We start from the raw sequence: 15349 nt of genomic DNA on the forward strand, positions 1-15349 counted from the left end.
GCCCTCCTCCAGGGGATCTTCCCAACACGGGGATTGAATCCAGGTCTCCTGCACTGCAGCCAGATTCTTTACCATCTGAGTCACCTAACTACACATAATTAAAAGTGGAGAGGATTTATTTTTGGCATAATGGCATGAAGAATACGATGTAATGGTTCCCCAGAGAAACTGGAGAAAATTAATTTTAAAAAGTCATTAAAATCTAAGAGTACACAGCAAAACAACAACAATAACAACAACAACAACAACTCAGTAAGAACAGTAAGAGTATGTGGGATTTGAACCAAGACATCCCTCCTCCAGCTCAGAAAGACAGAAACTCCATTCTAGACCAAGGCAGTCAAGGAAACAGCACTCTGTCCCCAAGTCAGAGGGCTTCCTTTCTAGGAAAAGCAGGACGTCAGGATTTCTCACTCTTCCCCCAACTACAAATGTTCAAGTTAAGGGATGGATAAGTGCACCGAAGATGTGAGAGCTCCTTTCTTCAGAATGGCACCCGCTTGTAGGACGGAGGCTCTTTCTTGGGCAGCACCACTGAGAATATAATGCTCTTTTCAACTGTAATTTTTAAATCCCTCAATTCCACTGAGATAGGAGGACTGTTTCCTCTGCAAAGCGGAAGCAATTAGTGAGCAGGAGGTCATATGATTATGAATGTCTCTGGAATATTTTCTTCATGAGCAAGGAAAAACATCTGGCTTTAGCACTTCATGAGCTTTCAGATAATTTGAAAACAGCAAGAATTTCCAGTTATTTTCACTGAATTAGTATTGAATAAGACAAAAAGTTAATTCCTACTATTTCAGAAAAGAAACAGAAATTGTATGGCCATACCAGTAAATGAAATTTCAGTGAATATTCCAATCTTTAAGCAGTATATTTATTAAAAATAGATAAAACTCATTTTCTGATAACCAGTTAAGTACCCTTGAAAAGAACCTATTGAAAGCTTAGTAAAGTTGCTATTCCCCACGATGGCAATCTTTGAACTGAACAGAAGAGAAATCACGAAGAATCAGAGAGGCACAAACTTGGTGTGGTTTTTTTTTTTTTTTAGAATTTAATATTAAAAAATATATATACGAAAGTTATTAAAAAATCTTAAAAGGTTCATTCTGGGGCCAAATCCTACCACTGAAACTTTTTTCTTGTAATTGATCTAAGGTAAAAAGTAAAAGTTATATAAAAATTAGAGTGGTGACAGCTGTCCAACATAAAGCCTACCTGCAAAAAGGCAGGGCAGAATGAGCTGACTTGAGCAAATATCCACACCACGACCTTAGTAACAAGTTTCAAATGCTTTCAGTTGCCAAGGTTGAAGAGGAGGATCATCTTGCATGCTTAGATTCTACTTCTTCAAGAATCCACTGAATACCATTCAAAAAACCAGTTAAAGTTTCAGCCTCAGTGTCCTGGACCTATGAGCAAATAAAAAGAGATCATTTGCTAAGAAACTAAGCACAAATACTTATAATTATGTGGGACATTTTTCTGAACACTCAAAAATCAATAGGACTAAAATAATCCCAGTAAACTGTAGATAAATAACCAAGTTTTGTCTTCTAAAGAGTTTAGATTAAAAATATCATCTTCTCTTACTATCAATATGAGGTTTATTACTTATCTTGGAACTCAGTTTTGATATCAAATATCTCCCACTGATTAAGCTACTAAAACTGACTTTTAGAATGCTCTTCTTTTAAAAAGAATGAAAAGAAAGAATAAAGTAAAATAAAATCAATTAGAAATTAAAGTGAAAAATAAAATGAGATTTTTCTCATTAGAGAAAATAGAACCTTACCATCCATGGGTAGTTTAGATGATTCAGACGCAGCTCATGGGCCAAATAAAAACAGGGCATTCTTTTTACATTAGCTTGAGAAATACAAGATAAAACCAACATTGGTCTCCCGGAAGATCCAAAAGCTGGATCAGTCATTGCCATAATACGAGAAAATTCATCTTGCCATTCATGTCCTAAGGAATGTAGTTAAAATCCTTAATTTTCATTACTTAAAAAATAATAAAAAATTGAAAACTATAAAAATTACCAGGATCCAAACATAATAAACTGCATCTACCCCTCTATTGCTGTGTTCATTTACTGATCTTTCATAAAACTACATTAATCAGCCTTGCAAGGATCAGAATTTAGATGAAATCAGAGAGAACAAAAACAGTACCACTTACATGTTTCTATGGTTTAAAAGCAAAACTACTCTAATAAAAGTATTTTCTTCTCACAAATTCTGTAGCCATCACTACCCTTTCTTTCAAAGGCCAGAGTTTCTAAAATTTAAACATATGATTGAGTCTAGCTTTTTTTATTGAAACTGAAAATCTCTGCCTTTCAGTGGAGTGGCAGTCATTGACATTTGGTGGTGGGCAGAATTCTAAAATAACCCTAATAACTCAAATTCTTTTCTATTCCCTCCTCTGAGTGTGGGAAGAATCTGTAAATACATGGGATATCACCAACATGGTTAGGCTATATTACAAGACACAGCTGACTTCAAGAAAGGGAGACTATAATCAGTGAGCCTAGTCTAGTCAGGTAAGCCCTTAAAACAGATGAGATTCTTCCTAGTCAGAGAGATCCTCCATTGCTGGATTTGAAGACAGAGGGGTCACATGGCAAATGAAGATGGCCTGTGAAGCTGAGAGCAGCCCCCAGCTGACAGCCAGCAAGGAAACAGGGACCTCAGATCTACAAAAGTAAGCTGAATTCAGTCAATAATCTGAGTGAGCTAGATAGCAGATTTTTCCCCAGAACCTCCAGAAAGGGATGTAACCCATCTCTCACCCTAATTTCAGCCTATGAGACACTTGGCTGAGAACCCAGCCATGCTGTATTCAGACTTCTGACATAAAGAACTCTGAGCTAATAAACAGATGCATTTTTAAGCCACCAGGTTGGCAGTAATTTGTTATATATTAATAGAAAACAAACAAACATTGAATGTAATTATCAACACAGTACATTTAAATCTATCACATATTTATTGAATTTTGACTTGTCCCCTCTATTCTTTGTTCTTTTTGCCCTCTTTTCCTGTGATCTTTTGAACTGACTTCTTTAATGATTACATTTTATCTTCACTACTGGCTTATTTAATTATATCTCTGTTACACTTTTTTAGTGGTTGGTTGCTCAAAGATTTACAAAGTTTATTTTAAGCTTACAACAGTCTACTTTTAAAAAGTATTATACAACTTCACATATAGAACCTTACAATACAACATTTCCATTTCTGACTTTCCATGCTGTGTAAAATTGTTACAATATATTTTATTTTTAAAAATATGTTTTCCTTTAAATAATGATAAAGAAATTAAACTTAGAAAAAAAATTTTATGTATAGCTATACTGTTTCTATCTCAAGGCTTTTTCTTTCTTTCTGTAAATGTAGTTTTCCACCTGGTATACTATTCTCCCTGAAGTTTCCTTTAATATTTATTGTAATAAAAATTTGCTGACTGAACTTTCTCAGATTTTGTCTAAAAAAATGTCTTGATTTTGCCTTCATTTTGAAAGATATCTGCTGGATATTATCCCCCCCACCCCACCTTTTGCAATACTATAAAGATTTCCCTTCATTACTATCTCATTTACAGCAAAATTCTATCAGAAAGTCTCTGTTCTTATCTTTGGTCCTCTATATGTATGTTTTGCTTTGCCCTGGCTGCCTTCAAGATATTCTCTTTATCTTTTGTTTTCACCAGTTTGGCTATGATGTATCTGTATTTTTTATTTATAACAGCTGGAGTTCTTTAAGAATCTTCAATCTGTGGTTTATGTCTTTCAGTAATTTTGAAATAGATTTGGTCATTATTTATTCAGAAATTTCTTTTTCCCTGTTCTTACTCCCTTCATATTTTGGGACTCCAATCACATATAAATTGAATCGGGGTCCACATACCACACACTATATTTTTATAAGTAAGTATTTTGGTAAAAACTGCCAAGCCCATTCATTCACAAACTGTCTATGGCTATTTCTGCACTATAGTATCAGAGCTGAGTAACTGTAAGAGATTATATGGCTCACATGCCTAAAATATGTACTACCTAGACCTTTAAGAAAATGTCAACCCCTGAGTTAGAACACTTCATTGGTTTTCCCCAGCTCTTGCTCTGCCCTCCACTACCAATTTTTTTCCTTTTAAAAAATTTTTATTTCTTAATTAATTTCTGGCTATGCTGGGTCTTCGTTGCTATGTGGGCTTTTCTCTAGTTGTGGCAAGTGGGGGCTACTCTCTAATTGCAGTACACAGGCTTATCGCTGCAGTGCCTTCTCTTGTTGCAGAGCACAAACTCTAGGGTGCATGGGTTTCAATAACTGCAGCACACAGGCTCAGTAGTTGTGATTCCCAGGCTCTAGGACAAAAGCTCAGTTACTCCGTAGCATGTGGGATCTTCCTGGACCAGGGATCAAACCCATGTCTCCTGCATTGACAGGTGGATTCTTGACCACTGAGCCACCAGGGAACCCATCTCTTTAATCTGAGTAATTTTAATTGATCTATCTTCACATTCACAAAAGGTTTCCTTCGTTGATATGTCCATTGAAGGAACTATTCACCTGTTGTATTTTTGGTATTTAGCAAACCCATTTTACTTTTTCATAGCTTCTTTCCCTCTGCTGAAAATCTCTATTTGTTCACATATATTGGTCACTTTTTTTTACTAGATTCTTCAACATATTAATCATAGTTCTTTTTATGTCCTTTCTGAGGGTGCCAATATTGAGGCCATTTCTGGGTCTAGTTCCATTGACTGCTTTATCTCTTAAGAATGGGTCATTTCTTTTTTTTTTTTCTTTTTTGTATCTTACACTTTTTAATTTAATGCTAGATGTTTTATGTGGAAGAACAGAAAAGACTGAGGTAAAAAGGATTTACTTCTACAAATGGGTATGCTTCTTCTCCTGTTAGGCTATTTATGCAGTGAGACAAGTCCAATTAGTCAATAATTGAGCTGCATTTGGCTTTTGTTGTTATAGATAATTTCAGTGCACTGTAAACTGTAAATACTTTCAACAGCGGACTGCTTCTACCTTTTTCCAAGTGAGAATAATATATTGCATATTTATGCCCTACCTTGTTCACAAAGGGTTTGGAAAAGAAATTATAATTTTGGCTTATGGCCCAATAGTATTCTATTTTCATGTTATTTATCAATGTGAATGGCAATTATTCAGAATATATGGAGAGTGTTCTTAACTAATCCACTTTATTAAACACTCCACCAACTCCACCAACTCTACTAACTCACAATCTACTATCTGGATGATTAAAATAACCTAAAATTTCTCATTTACCTGCATAAATTATTTGAATAAGGCCAAAAGCAAACAAAATATCAATAACTAAAAGTACAGAAGCATAAAACAACAAAAAATACTATGTAGTTATAGTAGCAAACTTCAGTGTGCATCAGAATTCTGTAAAGTTTGTTTAAACAAACAGAGCCAAGACACAACCCACATCTATGAGTCATAATCTATCAGGATAGGAATCAGGCTGCCACGTTTTTAACAAGATCCACAGGTGATCCTAACGCACGTCAAGGTCTGAGAATCCAATATTGACAGTAATAATATTAACAGAATCACATTGATAAAATTAGCCATGATATTCTTAATAAGCCACAATAAAGCCTATAAAAATACTTTATTATTTGCTTTGCAAAGAAAGTGCTTTTAAAAAGAAAATAAGATAATGCTTACTTTTATGAGCTTCAGCATTTGCAACATAGATGAACCCATCAACAACTTCACACACCTTCTGAATTTGTGGAATTACACTGTACCGGCTCCCTTGTTGATCGTCCCCTTCATTCTGTATATTGAACATCTTGTTAACTGCACTTGTATGTTCTTCTCTTGCTCTATCTCTTTCCTTTCTATAAGAAAAATGTAAATATAAAACATAAACAGACACTAAACAGACTTCAGCCCCTCTAAAATATTCTATCACTGATGCCTCAGGTAGGCTGCTAAGTAGGTAGCCTTACCTTGTAGTTGAATATAGTATTAGGATGTTGAATTTATGTTGATTGTTCAACTGAAAACTAACTCCTGATCCAATACCTAAAGGAGAAAATTACAATTATCAAAACAAAAAATAAAGATAGCAAAAGATGACAATGCAAAAATTACTTAATATAAAAAGAGCAAACAAAAAACTATGACAAGTTATATATAGCTTTGGAATAAAATGTTTATGTTGAAGAAAAGATGCTATATGCAATTTTCATTCACAAAATAGTAAATTATGGATACAGAATAAAAAACTCTTAGGCTTTAACATTGCTTTTTTTTACCATCATCACTATCATCATTAACTTTATTATCATCCTATCAGTAGCAGCTACATCATAACAACTACTTCTACTTATCCTCAAGACTGACTTAGTTTCACTTTTTTTATGTTTCTCATTAGTCTCATACTCCACGTACACACTCAGCCAAATGGGTTTTTCCCCTGCACTCTGAAAAGGCATTTTTAAATTCATGGTGTCTTAGAACATTGAAGAAATACGGAAAACACTGAAATTTGGAATTAGATTTGAGCTAGAATTTGTCACATATACCCATGTTTCTGTAAGCCTTGGTTTTGACACTGAAATATAGAAATAATACACATTTTTTAGGGTTATTGTAAGCATTACATACATAACTGATAAATAACAGGTGCCAAATATTACTTCTTACTATATTTTATATCTAAATCATTCAACACTATTATTTGTCTTTCTTTCTTAACTCTTTCCCTCCTTTGTGTTAACACTCAGGGGTTGATTCTCCTTTTGCCTTCTGCAAAGATCTCCTCCTCTTTGGCTTTGTGTCTTTTTGCTATATATTAATAAACATCCTTTTAGATCTGTCTACTCTTCTCCATTCCCACCCCACACCTTTAATTTAGATATCATCATCTCTCACCTGAACTTCTGTAATCATTTCTAACTATGCTCCTAAATCCACTTCTGTTCCCTACTATCCAATCTTCTGACAGCAGTTGGAGAGATTGCTTTAAAATGTCTTTAATTATGTCTCTTCTCTTCAAAGCTGCTGCTCTTCAGATAAACAAAAGTTTAACATAATATGGCCTCTACTTACTCACTGTGTTGTGCTTAGTCACTCAACTGTGTCCGACTCTTCGCAACCCCATGGACTGTAGCCCACCAGGCTCCTCAGTCCATGGGGATTCTCCAGGCAAGAATACTTGAATGGGTTGCCATGCCCTTCTCCAGGGGATCTTCCCAACCCAGGGATTGAACCCAGGTCTCCTGCATTGCAGGTGATTCTTTGCTATCTGAGCCACCAGGGAAGCCCAAGAACAACTCCATCTTTCATATCCTTAATCCCTGCATTATAACCAATCTAGACATTTAAAGAAGCCATGCCATACTATCTTACACCACCATTTCAGGCAACACATTATATAGAGATCCTACCAGGGTCTGTAAGCATTTCAGGCAAAGTGGCCCTTAGTCTTCCACCACCAGGGGACTTCCCAAAGATATCATAAAAACATTCTACTATGTTGGGAAAGATGGAAGTCAGGAGGAGAAGGGGACAACAGAGGACGAGATGGTTGGATGGTGTCACTAACTCAATGGATATGCATTTTGAGCAAGCTCCAGCAGATGGTGAAGGAAGCCTGGCATGCTCCAGTCCATGGGATTGCAAAGAATCAGACATAACTGAGTAACTGAACAACAACCATGCCTCTGATCTTTGTTTTCATCAGTTTAACTTCCAGAAACTACCTTCTCAACACATCTAACCTCAGTCCAGTAAGATTTGCATGCTGTTTTGTCCCACCTTGCCAATGACTCATCCCTTTATCCTTCCCTACGTCAAGGCTGTATATTGTCACTCTGCTTATTTAACTTATATGCAGAGTACATCATGAGAAACGCCGGACTGGAAGAAACACAAGCTGGAATCAAGATTGCTGGGAGAAATATCAATAACCTCAGATATGCAGATGACACCACCCTTATGACAGAAAGTGAAGAGGAACTAAAAAGCCCCTTGATGAAAGTGAAAGAGGAGAGCGAAAAGTTGGCTTAAAGCTCAACGTTCAGAAAACAAAGATCATGGCATCCGGTCCCATCACTTCATGGGAAATAGATGGGGAAACAGTAGAAACAGTGTCAGACTTTATTTTGGGGGGCTCCAAAATCACTGCAGATGGTGAGTGCAGCCATGAAATTAAAAGACACTTACTCCTTGGAAGAAAAGTTATGACCAACCTAGATAGTATATTCAAAAGCAGAGACATTACTTTGCCAACTAAGGTCCGTCTAGTCAAGTCTATGGTTTTTCCTGTGGTCATGTATGGATGTGAGATTTGGACTGTGAAGAAGGCTGAGTGCCGAAGAATTGATGCTTTTGAACTGTGGTGTTGGAGAAGACTCTTGAGAGTTTCTTGGACTGCAAGGAGATCCAACCAGTCCATTCTGAAGGAGATCAACCCTGGGATTTCTTTGGAAAGAATGATGCTAAAGCTGAAGCTCCAGTACTTTGGCCACCTCATGCAAAGAGTTGACTCATTGGAAAAGACTCTGATGCTGGGAGGGATTGGGGGCAGGAGGAGAAGGGGACGACAGAGGAAGAGATGGCTGGATGGCATCACGGACTCGATGGACGTGAGTCTGAGTGAACTCCAGGAGATGGTGATGGACAGGGAGGCCTGGTGTGCTGCGATTCATGGGGTGGCAAAGAGTCGGACACGACTGAGCGACTGAACTGAACTGAACTGAACTGAACCTTGCAGGATCTGAAGCACAGTTAAGACTGGCAATTTCAAACAATCACAATTACTCTGCAGAATGAAATGGCTATTTCATAATCAGCCAATTCCCCCATATCCCCAACCTCTTATTGAAATGGGATCCTTCCACCTCATGACCCAACCTGAAACTGGCCTGTGCCTAGGTGCTGCTTCTCTTACAGTGGGCTTCTAGTAACTAAACTGCTTATTCTCTCACATCTCAGGGTACAGAGATAAGTGCTCTCTTTACTTCTCAATGCCATGTCTTAAACCATTACTCACCAACCCTCTTGAAAAAACTCCACCTCTTTGAGACACACACACCATTTAGCTCTAATACCATCTCCTCATCCTTAACCTGGTCACTTATGAATCTACTTTTGATAATCCCTTTCTCCAAACATTCGTTGAAGATTATATCACCTGGCTCACAATCTTCTTTATTCTCAGAAACTTCCAAGTTCACATGGACTTCATATGATTCCCAAATCTTCATTTCTAGCCCAGATCTTTGAGACATGAATGCATAAAGTATTCCATAAAATAATTCATTTATTCATCAAATACATATTGAGTATCTACTATGTGCCTAGCACTACAGATACAACTAAGAATAAAGCTGACAAGAGAGACTTCCCTGGTAGTCCAGTGGTTGAGAATCCATCTGCCAGTGCAAGGGATATAGTCCGGAATGATCGCACATGTCACAGAGCAACTAAGTCTGTGCACCACAACTACGGAGCCTGCAAGCTGCAACTACTGAGCTTGAATGCTGTAACTACTGATGCCTGCATATCTAAAGCCCATGCTCTGCAACAAAAGAAGCCACCAAAATGAGAAATCTGGGCATTGTAATGAAGAGTAGCCCCAGGGTCGCCGCAACTAGAAAAAGCCCACATGCAGGAGCAAAGACACAGGCAGCCAAAAATAGTTTAAAAAACAGAAACAAAAAAACCTCTTAAGAAAAACAAGGCTGAGATTTCTGGTCTAATGGGACTCACATTCAAATGGCTAGCTTATAGCAGGCATCTCTGCTTGTGTAAAAAGTTTCTCTTCCTACTCCTGTGTCTCCTTAATCTAGAGAATGACACCATCATCCAATATGAAAAGAAGAGCCAGAAACCAGGAATTATCCTTATTACTGCTGCTACACATTGAGTCAATTACATATCCTTCATATTTTATCACAATATTACAGTGGTTTCTTAGTGGGTATTCATGCCTTTGGAGCTCCTTCTAATCAGTTTTCCACTCAGGAGCCAGAATAATCTATCTAAAATGCCATCTTGATCATCTTACTTTTCTGCTTCAAATCCTTCAATATAATGCTTAAGTTTGACACATAAGCATCTTCTCACTTGGCGCCACTCTAAACACAGAGCTACTTCAAGTGTCTCATGCACACCCAGAACTTTGAGAATTTAGAGATGCAGTTCTCACTGCTTAGAATATTTTACCCTTTTTTTGATGGCTTACTCCTGCTTATCAAAATGACTCATATATGGCATCATGTTCAATGCAGAGCTTTCTATGACCCTTACCTTTCTACACAGAAGCTCATTACACTATATTCTAATCACCTGTATACATGTCTCTGCCCTCACCTAGACTAATCACATTTCAGGGCAAAGAGGAGATTTTTGATGTTGTTTGTTTTAAATCACTGCATCTTTAGTATCTAATAGGTACCCTCAACAAATGAAAACGTAAAGCAGAAGCTAGACCACTATTACACGTTTATTATAAATCCTACTTACCAAATTAACTACATGGTTGTTGTTCCTCTTGTTTTTTGTAGAAATAAAGGTAAGGTGACAATTTAGCTCTTTTTTGAAATTCCAAGACATATCAAAGTACTTTGAATATAGTAGATGCTGAGTGGTTTTTACCGTAACATTCTTTTAAAATATGGTACAACATTTTGACAACTACAATTTCCTTTCACATAATCTCATATTTTAGACTGAGGAAGTAAGAGAAAGCTTACCTCTTATAAAAAAGTAAATTAATTCTTTCAGTCCATAGAGACATGAGGGCTCCCATCCATCAAATTAGTACATTTCATTACATCAAAGAGTTAAATAATTAAAAAACTAATTTTTTTCTATGTAATACTAGAGTCAAGCTCAAAGTGTTTGAATTATTATGAATTGTACATTAACATGAAAATTACCATCAATCTGCCTCTGAGGCAAACCAGCTGTCGGGCAAAGTTCCTCCGAAGACATCAAACTCAACACCAAAGATGTATTTAGTTCTTCCAAACCTGGTCCAAACATGGCAAATCGTGGTTCATTCTGAATTATCAATGAGTGTAAAAATGAGGTGACAGCTCCATACATAGGACGGCTAGATTTTGAAGATCTTCTTGTATGTGGACAGCACATTTTATAGCTGTATAAAATTGTCACAATTAGAAAATTAACACAAATACTTACTTAGGCATTTATTCATTCAACAATATATAACGCATCGAAAACTTGCTAGACAAGAGGGATACAATAGTTACTGTCCTAATCCTCATGGAGGGCAGTGGAGGACAGATACTATTATATCAATAATACATATGTCAAGCGCCATGATAGTAAAAGCACAAGGTGCTATGGGAGTGGTAGTGGTTAAGTAACTGAGGAAGTCTTCCCCAGGAAGTGGTTACTTTCTATTTTTTCATTTAGATTCTCTCATGAAACACTTGGTCTAACATGTGTTGTGATGGTTAAAATTCACTACATAGAGCAGTGATTCTCAACCTGGGGAGATTTTGTACCCTCTGGGAACATCTGCTAATGTCTGGAGACATTTTTGTTATCACAACTGCAGGGGGAGTAGGGCAGTGCTACTGACATCTAACAGATCATGGGATGCTATTAAACATGCTACAATGCACACACAAGACAGTTCCCATAACACCCGGTGCAAAATGTCAGTAGTGCAAAGACTGAGAAACCCTGCACTAAACTACATAGATAGCATAAATATGTCCTTAGAGATAGAAAAGAAAAAAAAATACTAAAAGCTACCAATATAACTGAATTTCTTAGAGTACTTCCATTAACACTAACAGTTCAATAAGTACTTATTACAGGTTACCCAGAAAACTAAGAATCGTGTGAAAGAACAACTTTTTCAATAGCCATAAATTTCTAAACAAGTGATTCAACATGTCATTGAAAATTAAAACAAAGTTGCTCAAATCTAAATAAAACCTAAAACTCTTTAAGTCAAGCTGGTTAAGACAATCACTAACTTTATAAGAAAATCATCTTTACTTAGGAATCTTGTAATTTAACAAGGAAAAAAAAAAGTCAATGTTGCAGCTGGGTAGATTCGGCCAAGCCTCACTTTAATTAGTCATATAAGCCACTTATAGTCTGAACTTCAGTTTTTAAAATTTGCATTATTTGAGCAATAACAATCAACCCAAGATCACAAGAATCAGAAATAATTTATATGCTCACAAATGGTCATGTTGTTTGCCACTAAATCGTTTCTCTCCAACCCCATGGACTGCAGCCCGCCAGGCTCCCCTGTCCTTGACTATCTCCCAGAGTTTGCTCAGATTCATATCCATTGAGTCAGATCACAAATGTTCGTTACTATGATTATTACCATCCCTATGAAAACATGGTTCCACAGCACCACAGATACACCTGATGTCTTGGCTGGCTGTGGGACAATGTAGAAGTAACCAGCAACTGAGACTACAGTGCTGTTCTGTTTAGCCACTAAGTCGTGTCTGACTTTTGAGTACCTGTGGAGTACAGCCTGCCAGGCTCCTCTGTCCACGGGATTTTCCAGGCAAGAATACTGGAGTGGGTTGCCATTTTCTCCTCCAGGGCATCTTCCTGACCCAGGGATTGAACCTGCATCTCCCGCACTGCAGAAGGATTCTTTACCACTGAGCCATCACTTGTTAAAATTATACACATGCATATTTTAGTCAACGAGTCTCACAGGACTTGATGTAATGGCATCTGTATTGGAATAAGGATTCTAAATAACTTAAAATATGGGGGAAAAAATTAAAACCACATGTAGCTAGTTAAGTCTAGCACAGGAAAACAATCCTCACCTAAAGCATAAATATTCTTTTTTTTTAGGTGCTATCTTCTGTCACAGACTTTTTTTTTTTTTTTTGGCTCTACAGTAGGTCCTGAATGATGTTATTTAACCTAATCCCCAATTCTTACAAAAGGACCCTTAGACCCAAAATTCATGCTACAAATTTGTAGGAGGACCAAGACTAACTTAGGCTACTGACTTGCTATAATCAAATTAATATCTTCTTTTTAATTCATAAAACTAGATACTTACACTGCCATGTAGTCAAAAAATGCACCATTGGTAACCTCAGATATAGGCTTTTTTAAGATTTCTAGATCTGGGAGAGACTTCCAGTCAACAGAAGACCAAGAAGGAAGATCCCGCAACAGAAAATATCTCCACAGAATTGGATCTCGGACAGTTTCATTCCAATAATGACTTGTACTTCCCAACTGACACAGATCATGAGGTGAAAGAAATGACAAAATATATAGCTGTACATCAATCTGAAACAGAGGGAAGCAGCAGGTAGATAAAGGGGATGAATAATTTACCTTGGCAGATAGTTTTTGAAAAATAAATTATAAATTAACAATTATACTGGGAAACTAAAGGTCAACTGAACAATCTATCATTTTAATAATTAAATTTATCACAATAAATTACAAAATTAACAAACAATTTTTATACCAAATAGCAAAAGATCAACTTAACAGTCATTATCTTTAATAATGAAATTTACCATGCTGAAGTTAATTTCCTGCCTCAGGGTAGAATCATAATGAACACTTCATTTTGACACACTGAAACATTCCTGAAAAACCACCCATTGTTCTGGTATTTTTCAAGCAAAATAATCAGTTTATTTAATTTCTCCTTATGAATATTCTACCACGTTATTTGCATTAAATTACTTAATGAAATAATATATTCTTCAAAATAAAATCTTTATCAAGTGAACAAACTTCTGATTTTATCATTAGATCAAATCAAAGAGTATATCTGTCACCTGTGTTCTGTAAAACTCTGTTAACTCTACAAGGAGAAGCGTGGAGGAAATTTAAGCCTGCAGTTTTCAATTTCTGATGTACCTCAGAGGGAAGTGACAACAGTCCAGCTAAGATACAGAATTTTAATTTCTAAGATATTCTTCTCTCGCCGTTTTCCCATCTTTCTAAAAAGTTTAACAAAGAATGAGGTATGTAATTCTCAAGGCCTGCTGTAACTTGAGGTCCTTGTAACTTAGTTACTTAATTTCACTTGTGGGTTTTGTTACTTGAAATACACGGTAAGACTAGCCGCAAAACCGTCAGAGTGTGTTTTGATATGAGAAGCCTAGGATGAATGATGCTGCGAACACAGACGCTGAATGCTGTCCATGCTTTCCAAGAATGTCTGGAATGGTCTCAGCATTTCCTCAACCGGATGTTCAGGGTGCCTCAGTCCCCAGGCTCGTTCTGGGGGAGAAAACCTGCGGGGGAGCTGGCAGGTTACCAGGGCGCTCCTTGCAGGCGGGTTTCACAGCAACCTTCGGTCCGGCTGCCAGGCACCAAGCGTCAACGCTAAGGCGTCTCTTTTCAACTGCTGCCCCACAGGTGGCGACAACGCCCGTAAAGCTGCATGGACCGAGCCAGACACAGGCTGGGCCCAGCGGGCTACCCCCTCCCCGGGCCCTCAAGAGGCCGCCCCAGCGAGCGCCCCTCCCTCGATTCCTCGCGGGCGGCGACCGACGCTCACCGGCAGCCGCGTCAGAGAACTGGCCTCCTCGTCCGCCTCCTCTGCGGAGGCCCTCGGAGCCGCCCTCTCCTTGCCAACAGACTGCCAGAAGTTCCTCCAGCCGCTAAGGAAGGCCGCCTCCAGGCGGCCCCAGTCGCTGTGAGAAGGCTGAGGAGAGCTCCCTCGGCTGCCAGGGTCGCTTCCTGCCATGGCTGCCTAAGCCTGTCCGGACGCGCCGCAGTGACGCGACGCAACCGCGCCCCGCCTCCTCCCCCTTTCCTTCCTCCTCCCCCTTCCCTTCCCCCTCCCCGCTCCGCTCCCTGCGTTTCCCCCAACCTCCTGCCCTCCTGCCCCGGTCCCACCCCAGAAGAAGCCTCCAGAGCCGGGGAGAGAAAGGAGAGATGGCCCAATTGAGCGTGGTTCGCAGCGGCGCTTGAAGCTCCCACCAGAAATCACTGCGCCCCTCACTTAAGGCCGCAACCTCAGGCGCTCTGACCTCACCCATTGATATAAGATCTCTCGCCCTTTGCCCCTCTATAACTGCGTTACTTCACCCAAGGCTGTCCTTCTGTGTGGAACTCATTTCCTCTTTGCCTGGGTCTGGGCGACTCTTACTTATGCAATAGCTGGCCGTCTACACTATTTGGTGCTTAATGCCTGATGCTGGGAAAGACTGAAGGCAAGAGGAGAAGACAGAGGATGAGATGGTTGGATGGCATCACCAACTGATGGACATGAGTTTGACCAAGCTCCTGGATTTGGTGATGGACAGGGAAGCCTGGTGTACAGTAGTCCATTGGGTCAC

The 15349-nt window shown here is 38.5% G+C and overlaps 1 protein-coding gene across 1 annotated transcript; it reads right to left on the bottom strand.

The window, feature by feature from the left end:
* Window positions 1–858: 858 nt before the first annotated feature.
* FBXO4 (F-box protein 4) lies at window positions 859–14768 on the bottom strand. The gene is made up of 7 exons (XM_027980093.2): window positions 14566–14768; window positions 13099–13334; window positions 10958–11178; window positions 6017–6092; window positions 5730–5905; window positions 1802–1977; window positions 859–1418 (listed from the first exon to the last, which is right to left on the bottom strand). Exons 1-7 carry the CDS (start codon window positions 14752–14754, stop codon window positions 1329–1331), a joined length of 1164 nt encoding a protein of 387 aa, XP_027835894.1. The 5' UTR covers window positions 14755–14768; the 3' UTR covers window positions 859–1328.
* Between the last annotated feature and the right edge of the window lie 581 nt (window positions 14769–15349).

Source organism: Ovis aries, chromosome 16, assembly GCF_016772045.2.
Source record: "Ovis aries strain OAR_USU_Benz2616 breed Rambouillet chromosome 16, ARS-UI_Ramb_v3.0, whole genome shotgun sequence".
In the NCBI taxonomy this organism is placed as follows: domain Eukaryota; kingdom Metazoa; phylum Chordata; class Mammalia; order Artiodactyla; family Bovidae; genus Ovis; species Ovis aries.